Source organism: Caretta caretta, chromosome 10, assembly GCF_965140235.1.
Source record: "Caretta caretta isolate rCarCar2 chromosome 10, rCarCar1.hap1, whole genome shotgun sequence".
Taxonomy (NCBI): Eukaryota; Metazoa; Chordata; order Testudines; family Cheloniidae; genus Caretta; species Caretta caretta.
Window position 1 is genome coordinate 46,824,857 of NC_134215.1, and position 16,050 is coordinate 46,840,906.

The window sequence follows — 16,050 nt, forward strand, 5'->3', positions numbered from 1 at the left end:
AAGCACATTTACTGTGTCCTGGTTTTATTCTTTCCTGGACTCAATGCAAGGGAAGGAAGGAAGGAAGGAAACACTTCAGGACAAATCAGAGGCATCTTGGCTTCATGCTTCTGGATAAGAATCCTGCGAAAAGGGCTGTGCTGGGGCTTGAAAGCCCACAGAAACCAGAGGGTGAATCTATGGCGGGCTTCTGAGCTCTGACAACTCATCTAATGCTGGGGAATTTTTAAAAATAAAAAAAAAACCTAGGAACTATTTTTACAATAATAATAAAAATAATCCCAAGGAAAAAAGAGATCACGACAGAGCAGGGATTTGGGAATTCTGTGGGTGTCCCCACTGTGGCAGGAACCCTCATAAGTTTCCCACAACACAGACGGATCAGAGCCTTACATCCCTTCTGTGGTGCCAGGTCACATACGGCTAAGCCCCTGCACCGGGAATGAGGTCAGAGGTACCAAGTACATCCTGTATTCCATGGTTTGAGCCAACATTTTAGTAAGACTATTGCTGATCTATAAACAGAGTGGAGCCGTGGAGAGGGCAGACTCAACCCACTTCAACTGGAAATGGCTCAGTACAGCCGAGGTATGGGCCGGGGGAAAGCAGCCTCGGGATTCTGGCCAGCACCAACACAGTGCTTTGCCAGCACAGTCCATCTGCGGACCTATCCCTTGAACTTTAACAGGAAACTAAGTACGAAGCCATTTTAGACATCCTCAAACCTCAAATAAGGAAACACAGCGGTTCAGCTGGTGCCCGTCGATGACATGCAGAGCAGGTTCTTTCCTGCTGCTGTTTCCCTATTTTCCCCCCTACAAAGTAAATCTGAGAGATCGTTACAATTTACAGATGCACGCCCTCTCATTGGAAATTTACAAGGGTTCCTGCCACAGTGGGGACCCCCACAGAATTCCCAAATCCCCGCTCAGTCATAATCTGTCTCATTTTAAAAATAATTTTGAGGAAATAATTCCTAGGGTTATTTTTAAAAATTCCCCAACTCTGGAGTGGTCAGAGCTCAGAAGCCCACCCTAGGTTGGTCCTCCATCCCCTTCAGTTTATGAGGGCTTTAGAGCCGCAGGACAGTACTTTCCCAAGGATTCTTATTCAGAAGCATGAAGACAAGGTGTGAAGTCCTGGGACGCCCCAATCTTGCCAGTGAAGGTGGGTGGGGGTCTTCCCCTCCACAGCCATCTCATCTGGAAATTCAGTTCATCATTGCTTTTGCTCTTTACTTCCATAGTTACCCGAGTACTTCCTAATCTGTAATGTATTGTCACAAACACCCCTGGGACCGGGAGGCTGGGCTCGGCTATTAACCCCACTGTATAGATGGGGAAACAGTCACGGATCGGCTCAGTGACTCGCTGAAGGTCACACAGGGTGGCTGTGGCAGAGCAGGGAGTTGAACACAGGCAAGTGCTCCCTCTCCTTGGCACCTCTCTGCTGTTCTTATTTCTCTCTAACTGAATTGGAGCAAATTAAGGCTGGGGTTTGCAAAGGAGCAGGGAGCAGCCCAGCCCCCCAGCAAATGGCAATGGGACTGGAACGTCGAACTCCCAGCAGTATAGCCACGAGAAGATCTCAAAGCACCTTCCAGCAATGAGTAAGAATTCTTAACCCTTCTTTTCCAGATGGGGAAACAGAGGCACAAGGTGGTGAAGGCGACTTGTCCAAGGTCCATCACTGATTCAGTGCCACAGCTGAGACCAGACTCCAGCTGGCCTGAACCCCAGCTACATGCTCCGAGCACCAGGTCGAACTGACTCTCTGCTGAGGCCAAGCATGTGGGGACTATAGATCAGTAAAGCCCCAAACACAAAATGACCAATTATCAAATGCTGGGCATGGCTGTCACCTTGTCTCTCGTTTATTGCTGAAGGGGGTTAGTAGATAGTCGAGCAGGAGTTCTGCACCTCCGAGACTCAGCATGTGTCCAGTAGTTGCTCGTTGAATAAGAAAAAAGGCCGGGGTCAATAAGGTAGGAGGGAGAGGACATCTCTCCCTGTCTCTCAGACACACAAACTCTCCCTGTCCCAGAGCTGCAGCTCAAGCAGTTTCCTGCTCCCAGCCATGGCACGGTCCCGACAGGGCCAGAGACACTCTAGGGCACTCGGATTTATCCTTCCTGCTCTCCACTGCTCAGATTCTTTGCCGCTGCCAGTTGGTTATCATGAGGCCCTTCCCAGAAATCATAACAGTGGCATCTGTGTTTATCCTCCCTGTCTGGGAGTCTAAATATAAAGAGCTGGTGACTGGATGTAGGGATGTTTATTTCTGTCAACTTCTGTCTGCAGTTTTTAAAAGCTGTGCGTCAGCCCCCCCACGTCCTCCCAGGAAGGGAGAGAGGATGAAACCAGACGGCTGCGCCTTTGCCCGAGGGCGTCAGGGAAGCTTGTGACACATGAAGAGCATTGGCTAATCAGTGTCTGAGACATAACAATGTGCTGCCAATATTGTAACTGGAGGCTCCCAAAGGAGCATTTCTCAGAAGCGTCCCAGGGCGGGTGTGCGGCAGGGATGAGGGTACAGCTCTGAGCCCTGAGGAGAAGCCCTCCTTAGCGGGGCTGGTTAGTGATACCTAGAGAGGGTGGGACCCCAGCAGAGGTGGAGGGGATCCAGCTCAGCCCCTTCTTCAGCCTGGTAATGGCAAATTTAACTCAGGGCCTCTCCATGGAATCAGGGACCTTGCCATGGCAAATCAGTCATTTAAATTTAGAAAAGAGGTGGACACATTGGAGAGAGTGCAGAGGAGAGCCACAGAAAGGATCAAGGGTTTAGAAAACCTGACCTAGGAGGGAAAAGTTTAAAAAGCAGAGCATGTTTCATCTTGGGAAAGAGACTGGGGGGAGACCTGATAATCTTCAGAAACGTTACAGGCTGCTATAAAGAGGACAGCGCTCGATTGTTCTCCATGTCCACTGAAGGTAGGACAAGGAGTAATGGGTTGAATCTGTAGCAAGGTTTAGGTTAGATATTAGGAAACATTTTCTAACTCTAAGGGTTGTTAAGCTCTGGAACAGGTTTCCAAGGGAGGTTGTGAAATCCCCTTCATTGGAGGTTTTTAAGAACAGGTCGGACAATCACCTATCAGGGCTGGTCTAGGTTTACTTGGCCCTGCCTCAGTGCAGGGAGCTAGACTTGGTGACCTCTCTCAGCCCTACCTTTCAATCATGCTAGGATTTACATAGCGTTTTTCATCCCCGAAGTGCTTCATGGACTATGGCTGAAAGGTTCAAAGGTGCCCAAATCTCATGGGGTTTCAGGGAGATTTGGGGCTTTGGCAAGCCCAGCCTCCATACGCAACTGCTCTGAAACACAGACACTTCTAGGACAGAGGGCAGCAGCCAGAGACAGACCGTGAGAAAACCACTGCTCTAAACAGACACGCCAGGCACAAGGGAGATAAAAGGGGCTTCTCATAAGTATGCAGCATTTTACTGTCTGATCTACCCAATGATCCTTGCTCCTCCAAAAAGGGCTGGGGGAATTGTACCCATGCAGACCAGACAGGACCTCAGCTTTGAAGGTCTCATGCCAGACTCCAGTAAACTACCTGGAATGGAAGAGCCGAGAGGACCTTGGCCTCACCCAGATTTGAAGAGTTGGTGCTAAGGAGACTTATTTTTATCCTAGACCATCAATTTCTGAACCTCTCTGCAGTATGGACAGGGGAGCCAAAGGTCAGCCAGAGGTTGCGAGCAGGCTGCTGTGCACATTGCAGAGTAATAGCTCTCTGTGCCGGGGCAGGGCCAAGGAAACCTAGACCAGCCCTGACAGGAGATTGTCCGACCTGTTCTTAAAAACCTCCAATGAGGGGGATTTCACAACCTCCCTTGGAAGCCTGTTCCAGAGCTTAACCACCCTTTGAGTTAGAAAGAAGGAATGTGGGGTCACATGCCCCCCCCCCCGATTGATTGGTCACATGGTGAGGCCGGGCCCCCTCCCTGCCAAGCGAGCTGTGTGGGGGCAGGGAGAGGCAGGAGGGGAGGAACAGCTGGGAGCTGCTCGGAGGTGCTGCTGCTTTGCCGGAATGGGGGGCCGGGAGTGACTCAAGCTGTTCTGGGATAGTGGCCCCCCCACTGTCAGCAGGCACTGGTCATCTATGGTTTAATCACTAGGACACTGGGTTACAAGCTAAACAGACAAGCCAGACACCAGGGAGGTGACAGAGGTAAAAGGTGTTCCTCGTTAGGGTGCAGCATTTTACAGTCTCATCTACCCGCCCACACACCACCAACATCCCCTGAAAGCTCCCAAAGCGAGCCTCTCTTTGCCTAACAGCTGCTCTCTTACACTTGGAACAAATGCCAGAGGGGATGCAGCTGGTCTCATTCAATGTCACTGCCTCTTTGCTGGAGGTAGAGGGTGAGGAGACAAGAGCAGAACATTGTTATTCCCACCTGTATCCCCACAGCACTGGCAGCACCTGGCATGGGCTGCGTGCAGTGATGAGCTGCCAAAATCTTAACAACCGGTTCCCTATAAAAAGTTCTGATTTAAGGGATGTGCCCCAGTATGTATTTTTTGTATCAACTGGGTTACCATACGTCCGTATTTTCCCGGGAGGAATTTTTAAAATTTAAAAATTCCTCCCAGACGGCAATTTAAGAACTAAAAAGCCTAACCTGTCCAGTTTAAAAAGATGGGCCTGAACTAGAAATGAGCTCTGTTTCACATGTGTGGGTCCCTGCCACTCCCTGGGGGTGTACTAGGGTGATCAGATGTCCCTATTTTATAGGGACAGTCCCGATTTTGGGGTCTTTTTCTTATATAGGCTCCTATTACCCCCCCCCCCGTCCTGATTTCACACTTGCTGTCTGGTCACCCTAGGGTATGCACATGTGTGGGTCCCAGCTGCTCCCTGCCCCCCTCATTGAAACAGGTGTGCAGGGTTACTGACCTGGGAACTGCAGGGCACTAGTGGACGTGGGGCCAGCTGCAGACAGGGGCGTGGGGCAGGGCTAGCTGAAGACAGGGGGGTGTGGGGCTGGCTGCAGGCAGGGCAGGGAGTGCGGAGCTGGCTGGAGACAGGAGGATGCGGGGTTCGCTGGAGGCAAGGGGGTGCGGGGCTGGCTGTGAGCAGGGCAGGGGGTGCGGCAGGGGCTGGCTGGAGGCAGGGTGGTGGGTGCTCACGGGGAGAGCGGCTCGGAGCAGCCCGAGCAGCAGGACGCAGCCCAGGCCCAGCAGAGCAGCCGGGGACCCACCAGGCAGCAGCGGGAGCCCCACGGCCAGGGGAGCAGCAACACGGCTCGTGTCCAGGGCCAGGTGGCAGCCCACATGGCTCCCGCAGCGCAGCGCCCCCGGCAGCCAGAGGAGGAATTACATCACTTCCTGGCCAGAGCCCATCAAAGCCTCAGCACCCCCTGCAGGGAAGAGGGTTAACAACCGGTTCTAAAACTGCTTCAAAATTTAACAACCAGCTCACGCGAACCGGCGCGAACCGGCTCCAGCTCACCACTGGCTGGGTGCTCTGTGCTATTGGAGACCATAGCATCACCCCAGCCTGAATTCCAGTGTCAGCCCCAGAGACCTAGTGGCAGCAGGGTAAGCCTCGATCCCTATCGGTGTAGATTTTTAAGGGAGTTGTACGGTGGGGAGGATGGAATCTGTCTTGACAACCAGAGGACAAATGAGCTTTAAACAGCCCAGACTCCTGGGGTGCAATTCTGCAATGCACCTCCAGGGGGTGCAGCACAGATACCCTAACCCAGCAGATGGGGCAGAGGAAAGGTTGCTTAAAGCAGGCTGCATTAATTTAGAGCCTGCCCCAGCCGCTTCATGTGTCCAGGTGTGGTCACAGGAAAGAGAACGCTTCCCCTAGGTCCATTTCCAGCTCAGACACGGACTCACAGTGTGACCTTGGACAAGTCACTTCGCCTCAGTTTCCCATCTGCATCATGGTAAAGATGAAAGGCCTAGAGTCCTCTGAAGGGCTGAGCACAAATAAATGCCTATCAAGCACTTGGACAGCCTCAGACAAGACAGACCATCAAGGGTACCAGCTGCATGAAGAATTACACTAAGGCGGAATATGTACATTTCAAGAGCTCAGCCCTTCTTTTCTGAAGGACTCAAAGGCCATGGAGCCTTCCATCTCCAAGGTGAATTCTCCTCTCCCACCCCGGTCTGTAGGGTCTGAAGGACGTTGCCAACTGACTGCGCTTAGATCAGTGAGCGTCTCAGTCTCCACCCCTGGTGGGACACACGTCAACACCACTTGTCCCCCTTGTGGACCTGGGTCTGAAGGGGCTCTGAGATCCTGTGCTCCCTTCTCACTCCTGGTCAGCACCCAGGCACATGGGTGGTGCAGAGGGAGATAAATATGAGCTACTTTCTCCCCTGCACCTGATCTGGGGATAAAGAGAGCTCTTTGCACCCTCCACCCCCACTGCTTTCCACCCAGCCTCTTGCACTTTACAAGATAAAAAAGCAACAGGGAAATTTGGCATGAGGAAGCAGCTCAATTAGGGGAAGAGACTTTCTATTCTCCAAAAAGCCTGCAGATGACAAGGAACAGTTTGGAGAAGTTCATACCTCATGTAGAGGGACCCTCTGCTTGATTAGCAGTAGGCACCACTCATGTCTTTATGGGCTCCCTGCATACCATTCTAGGTACTTCCCTGGCTCTCCATCACCCAACAGTGAGTTATGTCAGTACCTAACTCCCATTGAAATCAATGGGAGTTAAATACATAACTACCCTTGGGGATCTGGACCTGACTGCTTGGTGGGCCCCATCCCTTCACTAGGGCTAGAGAAGTGAATTCCCTGGAGTCTGAATTGCGTCTTTCATCCAAATTGCTCCACCAATGACACACCCGCACTGCTGAGGCACAGGTAGTCACTGATTATCTATTTATATTCTTTCCTTCCCTACCCCTGCCAAGTCATAGTGCCAACAGTGCTGGATATAGCATTAGCTGAAATTTAATCAAGAGATGCATCACTGAAATCAAATCATCATCATCATCCAAGCTGGCAAACCTTCATGACTTCCTATTCTCACACTGAGTCACTCAGTATTCCCTTTGGCTAAGGAAATGCTTACTGAGGATAACGATACAGATGTCCTCTGTAAAGCGCTCTGAGATCCACAGATGAAGAGTGCTAGATGAGAGCTAGGGATTATCATCCTTTTTATTCCCACAATGCATAATTAGACTGTGGAACTCAATGCCACAGGAAGTCAGTGAGACCAAGAACTTAACATTCCAAAAGGGACTGGAGTGATTTATATGGATAGCAAGAAAACCCAGAGCCATCGTAATTATGGACGACAATTTTGGAAGGAGTATTAAACTTCAGGGCTTCAATCATTCCCTACGCATTAGAGATCAAAATGAGCCCTAATGTGGGGGCAGATTATCCACATCTGCTACTATGAGACTCTTGCACCTTCCTCTGAAGCGTCTGGTGCTGCCATTATCAGCAGGGGGATACTGAGCTCATGAACCATGGGTCTGATCCAGTCAGGAAATCTTTATGTGCCTACTGCTATTGGAGATTCTTCTGTCACACAGGTGAGTGGGGGCTTTTGGAGCAGGAAGATCTGTATTCTAGTCCTGCTGAGCCATGAAGTGCCAAGGCCATAATACTGCACTGGCCAGTCACAGAGGTCAAGCTACTAACAGGACTGACCTTGGGCTAGGTAGTATATGGAGTTGGAGCTAGTTGAATGTACGGGATGCATTTTGAAACGGACACTGATTTAGAAGTCCCGTATGCCAAGTAAAGCAGCATGAACTTTACATTGTTATTCCAAACCTATTTGTTTTCTTCACATTCCTATAACAGGAGGGGACGAAAACCACTTGCTGTTTGGTTAAAAAATGTTTTGCACTGAGTCCTAATTACGCCAATGTCACCCCCAGAGAAGATGACCACAGAGCAAATCTGCATCACTGGGAAAGGGGCTTTCTACTGGAAATGCTTATGCTGGTGACTTCATCCCAGGTGCCCTTTTTGCCTGGGGGAAACAGGGCTTCAGTCATGGGGAAACAAAGCTGTCTTTAGCAGTGGAAACACCATGTGGCTTCCTTGCTTTGATTCTTCCTCTGCTGTCTCACTTTCCATTCTCACTGGGGCTGATTCACAGAAAAGAAAGGTTCCCCACATTGCCCCTCCCCCACAAACTGCAAGCCTTGGGCAGGCATGGAGCAGGACCGGAACGGGGCATGCTTCTCAGCAGGGGAGCTGATCTCAGTGCTGCTCCACGCCTGCCCAAGGCTTGCGATTGGGGGGGACGGGGAGGGCAAATGCCCCCAAACTATGCCCAGGTTAAAAAGGGGGGGGACATAGGGGTCATAAACAGGCGTCAGCAGGCACACCCACCCTGCACTGATTGCTAACTTGGAGTCGGGGGGTCCTGGCTAGATGGGGGTAGGGTCCCAGCGCAGTACCAGCTGTCATGCTCCTGTACTAGCTATGGACTGCTCATGGAGCTTCCTTCTGAGCCAGATACACACCAGATGGGCTCATCCCATCCTTCATTGCCCTGCCTGGTATGGCTGAGGTGAGCTTTTGTAAAGGGTATTTTACACATCGCACGCTTTGGCCTTCCATTACACCAGTATGGAAAAGCCGAACTACAGCTGCAGTAATGTAGCATATTGGGCCAGCTCTGTTTTTCCTCTTGATCTCTTACTTTGCAGCCCTACCATGCTGTAAAGCAATATCTGATCTGCCAAGCCAGGGCTCAGCATGGGATAATTCAAATGTACCTTTTCCAAAGCATAGCCCAGCGGGCCAGCATTTAGTTCTAACTGTGCAAGCAAAGAAAGAACACAAGTTACCAGCCTGAAGACACTTCCTTCTGCATTGGCAAAGGGAGGAGTGCCTGAGTTCTCTGCAACTCTGAGTACTGAGGGACTATTTTGCAAAGCTACAGAACTCCACAGCTTCCTTTCTTCTTTCCTCTGCACTAGAGGAAGTTCAATGCACCAGAATAGACCCATGGGCCACCCTGTCTAGCTTCTGTTCCAACAATGGCTAATGCCAGATGCTTTGAGGAGGGTGTGAAATCCTTGCAATTAGAAAGGAGTCCAAGCTTTGACATTTGGAACAGGTTCTGGACTCGGTCCCCCTTGAGACCACAACTGAGAATGACGAAACATGCAATTGGGTCCCCAATACCCATGTTTGCAAACAGACATGACCTAGCTACATATACACTGCTCCTATGTCAGGATCTGGTGGCTAATCTGCACTAGAGAGACAGCCAAGCCCACTAGATGGTTCCTATGCTATTTAAAGGGATACCACCCAATTTCTGCACCATAGATCCCATCTCTCTTTACAACAGGTCTTATTGGGTAAGACTATCCCATGGTAGAGGGAATTGCTTCCCCACCTCAGCTGGTGAGCAGCTCATGCCCTGAAACTGTTGTGTGGTGAGGACTGTGTTGGAATTGCAAGCTATTGCTCTAAGAGTGGTGGAGGAAGTGGGGGGTAGGAGGTCTGGCCAGTCTTGCAGGCTAAGGGACTCTGTCTGAAAGTACATGATCAGAGTCAGTATTGGAAAAGGCCATCTTAAAGAAAGGCAAGATAAAAGCTTCCAAGCCACCGAGAGCTTTGCTTCAGGTCTGGCAAAGGCGCTCCCAGCATCACAGCAAAATGCAAGGGGTCAGTAATAGATCTGCCCCCAGCCACGAGCCAGGAAACGAGGCATGAAAGCTTTCGCTCTGATCTCGGCTCTCCCTGCCTTGCTGAGACACTATTGGACTCGGAGGCCAGCACAGAGCTGAGGAGACCCAGGATGCCACTCCAGCCTCAACTCTGACCTCAGCAGAGAACATGTGGGGGATACCCCAGCACCATTCTAGAATGGCTTCTTGTGGATGCTTCAAAGAGAAGCTGTCACAATGACCAGACTCCCAAAGCCACTAGGGCCCCCAATCAAACAGCATTATATTCGCTGCACAAGAGCTCTGATTCCTTCCTTACCCAGGGGATAAGCTCAGAGGTTTCACCAGCCTATGCTACAGGGGTGAATGTGAGCTGAGCACATATAGCTCCTGTGCACTGCACTCCTCCCCGCCCCACTCCCTGGAGCAGGCGCGTGGCAAGAGCAGAGATCCCAGGCACTTTGCATTGGATTAATAGGCCTTTGCACCGACCTCGTGGTGCCATCACAGAGCCTGGCAGCTCTGCCAGCGAGAACAGCTGGGATCGTAGGGCTCTCACACAAGCCCTGGTTAGAGGGCTGGAAGGAGCTTCATCATACTAACCGGGAATTAATTTTAATGGGCTTGAGGGAGCCGAAGAGTCAGATTTGTGGGGAGGGGAGGTCCATATTAAGACTGACAGAGTCCCTTTAATAAGGTGGGAAATCACCTACATGGTATTAGGGACTTGCTAAATGATCCCTCCAGAGGATGTGTCACCAGCCCTGATAGCCAGCAGCGTCACTTTAGAAGCCCAGATCCTCAGGCGGTGGAGTTCACAGAGAGTGACTGATTTGCAACAGCTGAAGCGTTTCTCTCATCCAAGAGCTGTCCCCATTGCCATGCCGGCCCCAGCTGGAGGAGGTTAGAGCCAACAATGATGTGATATACATCGAGAATCGCAGGACGCTGGAGCACTTCACCATAAAGCAAGGACAGCTGCAATGGAAGTGCTGGCTTCCCGGCAATGTGCCTCCATCCCTACCCGGAGGGGCCAAGCTCTCGGAGCCAATGCAGCCAGGATCCCAGTTCTCTGCTGGTGTTATCAGTGCAGCTCCAGCCAGTTACAGCAGCAGTGAACGTGTTCCTGGCTCTCCGGCCCCTCCAGGTGAAAGAAAAAAAAAAAAGTGCGTGGACACTGCGGCTCCTGCAGCCACATGCATGAGCCACCCAAGCTCAAGCCTTGAGTGTCAGGTGGGCTTGAGTGGCTAGCACAAGTCTACTCAGGCTGGGAACTTCACCCGCACCTGCAGCGTAGAGACACCCATAAAATCCTTGGTCATTTTTGTTGCGTCCCAGTTGTGGCTGTGGGTTTGGGAATGCTGATCTGAGCTAGGTCTGAAGTAGGCCAGGCACTTCCTGGACACAAGATAAGACAGATCCTGCCCCAAACAGCTTATCATTGAAGTGTCTGGAATGCAAGTGGGGTGGATCAACACAAAAATAATTTCCCAGCCTCCTTTCCCACAGGCCAGACAGCCAAGAGAAGTAACGGCTTTGGGTCACTACCCATCTGGGCTGGATTTGGACTCCCTAGCCAATCCTCTCTCTCTCTCTCTGCTATCCAATCTGCATCCCAGCATGACTTGGGTAAGAAAGATGTGGGTGACAGGGAGCCAGACTTCCACAGCTAACAGCGGATTTCTTAAATTAGACATGGTCACTGGATCCCCAGCTGTTCAGAGAAATCCTGGTCAGGATCCAATAAAGCAGTGGTGGGTAAACTCCATGAATGCTCACTCCACTCTGCCCCACTGGGACTGCTCCATGGGAGCTCTCTGGGAATGCTCCATGAATGCTCACAAAATTGGGGTTGGGGTGCAGGAGGGGTGCAGGCTGGGGATTACTCACTAACCAATCAGAGTGGAGGGGGGCTGGGGATGAGGAGTTTGGGATGTAGGTGGGTGCTCTGGGCTGGGACAGGGGTGCAGGTTCTGGCTGGGGGTATGGGCTTGGGGGTGGGGCTGAGGATGAGACGTTTGGGGTGCAGGAGGGTGCTCCTGGCTGGGATTGAGGGGTTTGGAGAGCGGGAGGGGGAATAGGGCATGAGGAGGGGCTCAGGGGTGCAGGCTCCAAGTGGCGTTTACTTCAAGCGGCTCCCAGAAACAGTGGCATGTCCCTTCTCCAGCTCCTATGCCGGGAGAGGCCCCAGACCCTGCTAGCACTGGAGTAGGGCCGTGTGGGCTGCTTCCTGGAGCTGCGTGGTGCAGCCGTGACCCAGAGCCCCACCCAGAGCAGGGCCGAGCCACGCAGGCCAGCTTAAAACAGCCCGTCGGCCGTAGTTTGCCCACCCCCGCAATAAAGCAATAGGGACGCGCCCCGTCTAAGCCCTGCATCAGAAGCCATCCCAAAGCATGTATTTGCCATCAAGTTTCCCACCACTAATTATCAAACGTGCTCCTTGGTGACAGCGTCTCCCTGCATCACGTGCCGGGAAGCCCAGCTTGGGGCACATGTACACTACAAAGGCTCCGAGAGGATAAATAACTGCGTAACAAGCAGCAGAGGAACATGGCCAAAGAGAAACAGGTGCCATAGAAACCTGGTTGCTTCGGCCTGCTCTTTCCACTGGGACACGCTCCCTTGGAAAGGGGTGTTTCCCCCTCATGCTTAGCCAAGAGGCTGGTGATATGACATTTTTTCCTTAGGGGAAGATTCAATGGAAATTATCCTCCCCCCCCCCAACTCACTCATTTCCCAGCCAGGGATTCTATGTCCCCATCTCCTCCTTGTACCATTTGTCTGCATTATTTGCCAGACAGAGGTAATAGTGGCATCTTTCCCCTGGATCGCCTTAGTCTGACTCCCTCCCCCCACATGCTGTGAATATTATTCAGAGGCCTTAATATTGCCCATGCTCTCCAAACGCCCCTGAACAGCTGCTTCTGAGCTGCACTAATCAGAAATTGCACATGGTTGAAGAACAGAGGTTCATAATAAGCTAGGCCATAGCTGGGTGCAAACATGCCCTCAACAAAGAGGCTCCAGGAGACTATACAGAGAAGCTATTGGTCACAGACTGACAAGAAATTTCCAGTACAGCTGTCTGCTCGGTTCAGACAAATAGCGTATAAATCAGGGACACTGTAGTGCCTTCTGTTAATGCCTTTGTACATGGCGTTAATCAAGGAGTTTGCGGGGGAGGAGAGAAACCATCAGTAAAAGCTATTCTGTTCTGTACATTTACGTGTGCTCCACAAACACACTGTATACGCTTCCTCGTCTGTAACCTCACCTCACGTCTAATAGCTGCGCCCCCTCAGTTTCTGCTCGAGGAGCACGCAGTACTACATGTTTAGCGTAGAGCCAAACTGGCACAGAGACAACAGGTTAAGTAACTCTAATGAATAGGAAGATAACTGTTTTACAAGACAAGCGTCCAGCATTTCAGCTTCTCAGTATCTGTGTAATTCCAGAGAGAGCTGTTACAGTCTCTCTCCAGGAACTAGGCATATCAGCAGCCTTAATTTGTGCAGTTTGGAAAGGGGATGAAATAAAAAAAATATATAAAGGTCTCCTCAAGAAAGAGAGGGCTCAGCTGTAAAAATTAAGAAACTGATCAAGGAGGAAAAAGATCTTAACACATGAGAAAAAGTTGCCAGCTAATATCTTTTCATGTACAACAGCATCAATCTTCCTTGAAGAGGCAAATACGAATCAAGACTAATCCCAAAGTGACTTTATACAGAGAGAAGATTCAGATTGTTACACCAACAGGGCTATTCTCCGCATGTCTCTTGTAAATGGCTCATATTGTTTATACATTTCAAGGTTGCCAGATCTGCCTGTCAGGGAGTGCAAGGATCTGTCAGGCAGTTGCTCTCTGGGACTTACCTTTTGGAGCTGTAATAATTCTAGGATTCACCCTTGAGTGCCCAGCTGCCAGGAGAAACAGGTGGCTGGTCCATAGGGCAACGAGATAGGTAGGACGTGAGTTCAGACCCATTTCCACAGCTCTCCAACGAGCTCAGCACCCTACTTCTGCAAGAAGAGTAGAGAATAACACTTAACATGCAAACCTTTGAAAGTGGGTGTGACTAAGTGATTACTCACTAACCAATCAGAGTGCAAGCAGGAAAGGGGAGGCAAGGGCAGAAAACAGTTACCCCAGCTAGGTATAAGGGTTTATCAAAGCTTGGAAATTTACCAAATCAGCTACTCTGGAATAAGAGTCCACATGAGGAGTTATGGCAGGGTTTCTGGTCTGGAATTATTGTAGAATAAGAATTCCAGACTAGCTATTTCACTTCATTTCCAAAGGAAGATAAGCCCTGACTCACCAGCCAAACCCTTTATGAAGGGAGGCTGGGGGGAGTATGACATCACTGCCTGAATCCAGAACACCTGCTCCTTGTAGATGAAACAGGGAGCAGCGATTGCCCCACAGATCCAAGGGCCAATCCCTGCCAGCTCCATACAGCTGTTCTTGGGGAACTTGGCACTCTGCAAGCTGGCAGTGCCAGGGAGGGGTCACTTTGTGCCTGTGGAGACAGATGGGATAAATCCTCAGGGTTAGAGAGATACTGCAGCCCCCTGCTTACTTCTGTAGCATTGCAACCCCAAGCATTCAAGAATCATGACTGCAGGCCCCTGAAATCATGAGATTGCTTAAAAATCGTGAGCTTCTAAATAGAATACATTGGGGGTGATTTATTTTTCTTGGCTTTCTAGCCTTTGAGGGCCATCTTTACAAGTTTTCTTCTGCCACCATAAGAGACAGAAACTTACTTTAAAAAAAATAAAGAAAGCGGAGATTCTGGTGTATTCCCCTAACTTTGGTGTTTAGGGCTTTTAACTCCAGCTATCGCCAGGCTCACGGTAAGAATCACAAAAGTTGGCAGTGGTCTGCCGGATGAGAGACAGCATAGCCTAGGGGGTAGGGCACTAGTCTAGTACTCAGAACTGGACTGTATTCCTGGCTCTGCCACTGGCTGCTGGGTGACCTTGGGCAAGTCACTTTGCCTCTCTGTGGCTCAGTTTCCCTTTCTGTAAAACAGGCCTAGACTTGAGCCAACTGGCAGTCTAGGTACTTACCTAATCCATGAAGCCAATGGAATATAGCTCTACTTAACCTTGACATTGGAAAAAAGATGACATCATGAAAATCCCTCCTGTATTTCAATTTGATACATCTTTCTTCCCCTCCAATCCTATAATGTTGTGCCGTGTTGCTGTTCACTTATAAACAGCTGTTATGTTCCACCCCAGAAGTGGTGGCATTTTTGTACTGGGTTCATTGATCCCTCTGCATACTGGGCCCAGATTTAATTTACCGCTCTGGCAGTGTGAGCCTTAATGCGAGTGTAAATGTAATTCATGCCCACTTTAAGGCCCCCCTTTACATTATCAAGGTGGGTGAAAGTACATGAAAGTCAGGTCCATCATTTATAAAACAGCAGCGTAGTATATATAAATGTCACTCCCTTTCTAGGCCCAGCAGCTGTTGTTGATAATGTGAGACTAAAATTTTTTTGCACCTAAAATTTGGTCTGTACACACAAAAGATACATACTGCTTTCAAGGGTATAATGTATTATTATTTCCTTTATAGTTTATGTCCTGAAGTATCTTAGCTCTGGTTTTGTGCTGTGTGTTTATACAATTAGTATATTATTTTTACAACATTGCAAAGTCAGGACTATCTGAAAGTGATTAGCTTCGTATAAATTCTATTAATAAAAATAGGAAGACATTGGTCAGCACGGTGATTTATTGGTGCAATGGGTAAATCATGGTAAATTCAATTAACAGAGCAAAACAATTTCTAAGAAAAATGGCATTTCATTTAAACTAATATTCTAAAAGGGAGATTGAGATAGCAGTCCAGAAGATACCATTATGGTCCCCTAAACTACCAGTTAAGGTATTTATTTACATAAAACTATCTAATTGGTTAACTTTGCACCAATCCTCAGCATTCTGGATACATTGAACTCCAGCCACGACAATTTTTAGACAATGATGAGCTAGGATTCTCTCTCAGTTGTAATAAAAATAAACAATCTATTCTTTGCATTAGCTGCATCCATGCATGTGATATTCAAGTGTTTTTATCCTGGCATTAAGAACGTGGCTCTGGACCACAAAATTTAGCTCCAAACTCTCCCAAGGGGTCTTGTTTCAGGGCCTATTCAAGCCAGTTGCACTTGGTATAACAGGAAAAACCACACTTCATTAAATCCATTTTAATCTCTGAGTTTATTCTGGAGCTTAGGGAAGAAACACAATCGTTTTTATAAATAGCTTGAACTTCAGCCCAGCCCTCCAACCAATCACTGTCAAAATGCTTCCTCCAGAGGGTTCCTCTTATTTCTAAATGGCTGTTTTCATACATTTCCCTGTGTGATGGTTCTTGTGTGCAGGAGGTGGGCGTTAGCTCCCT

The 16,050-nt window shown here is 49.6% G+C and overlaps 1 protein-coding gene across 3 annotated transcripts in view; it reads right to left on the reverse strand.

The window, feature by feature from the left end:
* The window catches only part of SEMA7A (semaphorin 7A (JohnMiltonHagen blood group)), a 49,449-nt gene extending 34,238 nt beyond the window's left edge, over positions 1–15,211 (reverse strand). The window contains exons 1-2 of one of the 3 annotated variants that reach the window (XM_048868086.2): positions 13,816–15,211; positions 13,503–13,649 (exon numbers count right to left, since the gene is read on the reverse strand). In XM_048868086.2, coding sequence (XP_048724043.2) covers positions 13,503–13,614 — 112 coding nt within the window. In that variant the 5' untranslated portion in view covers positions 13,615–13,649; positions 13,816–15,211. Of the gene's footprint in view, positions 1–13,502; positions 13,751–13,815 lie in introns of those variants that run through there. The other 2 variants (XM_048868087.2, XM_048868085.2) reach the window with 2 other exon arrangements.
* Between the last annotated feature and the right edge of the window lie 839 nt (positions 15,212–16,050).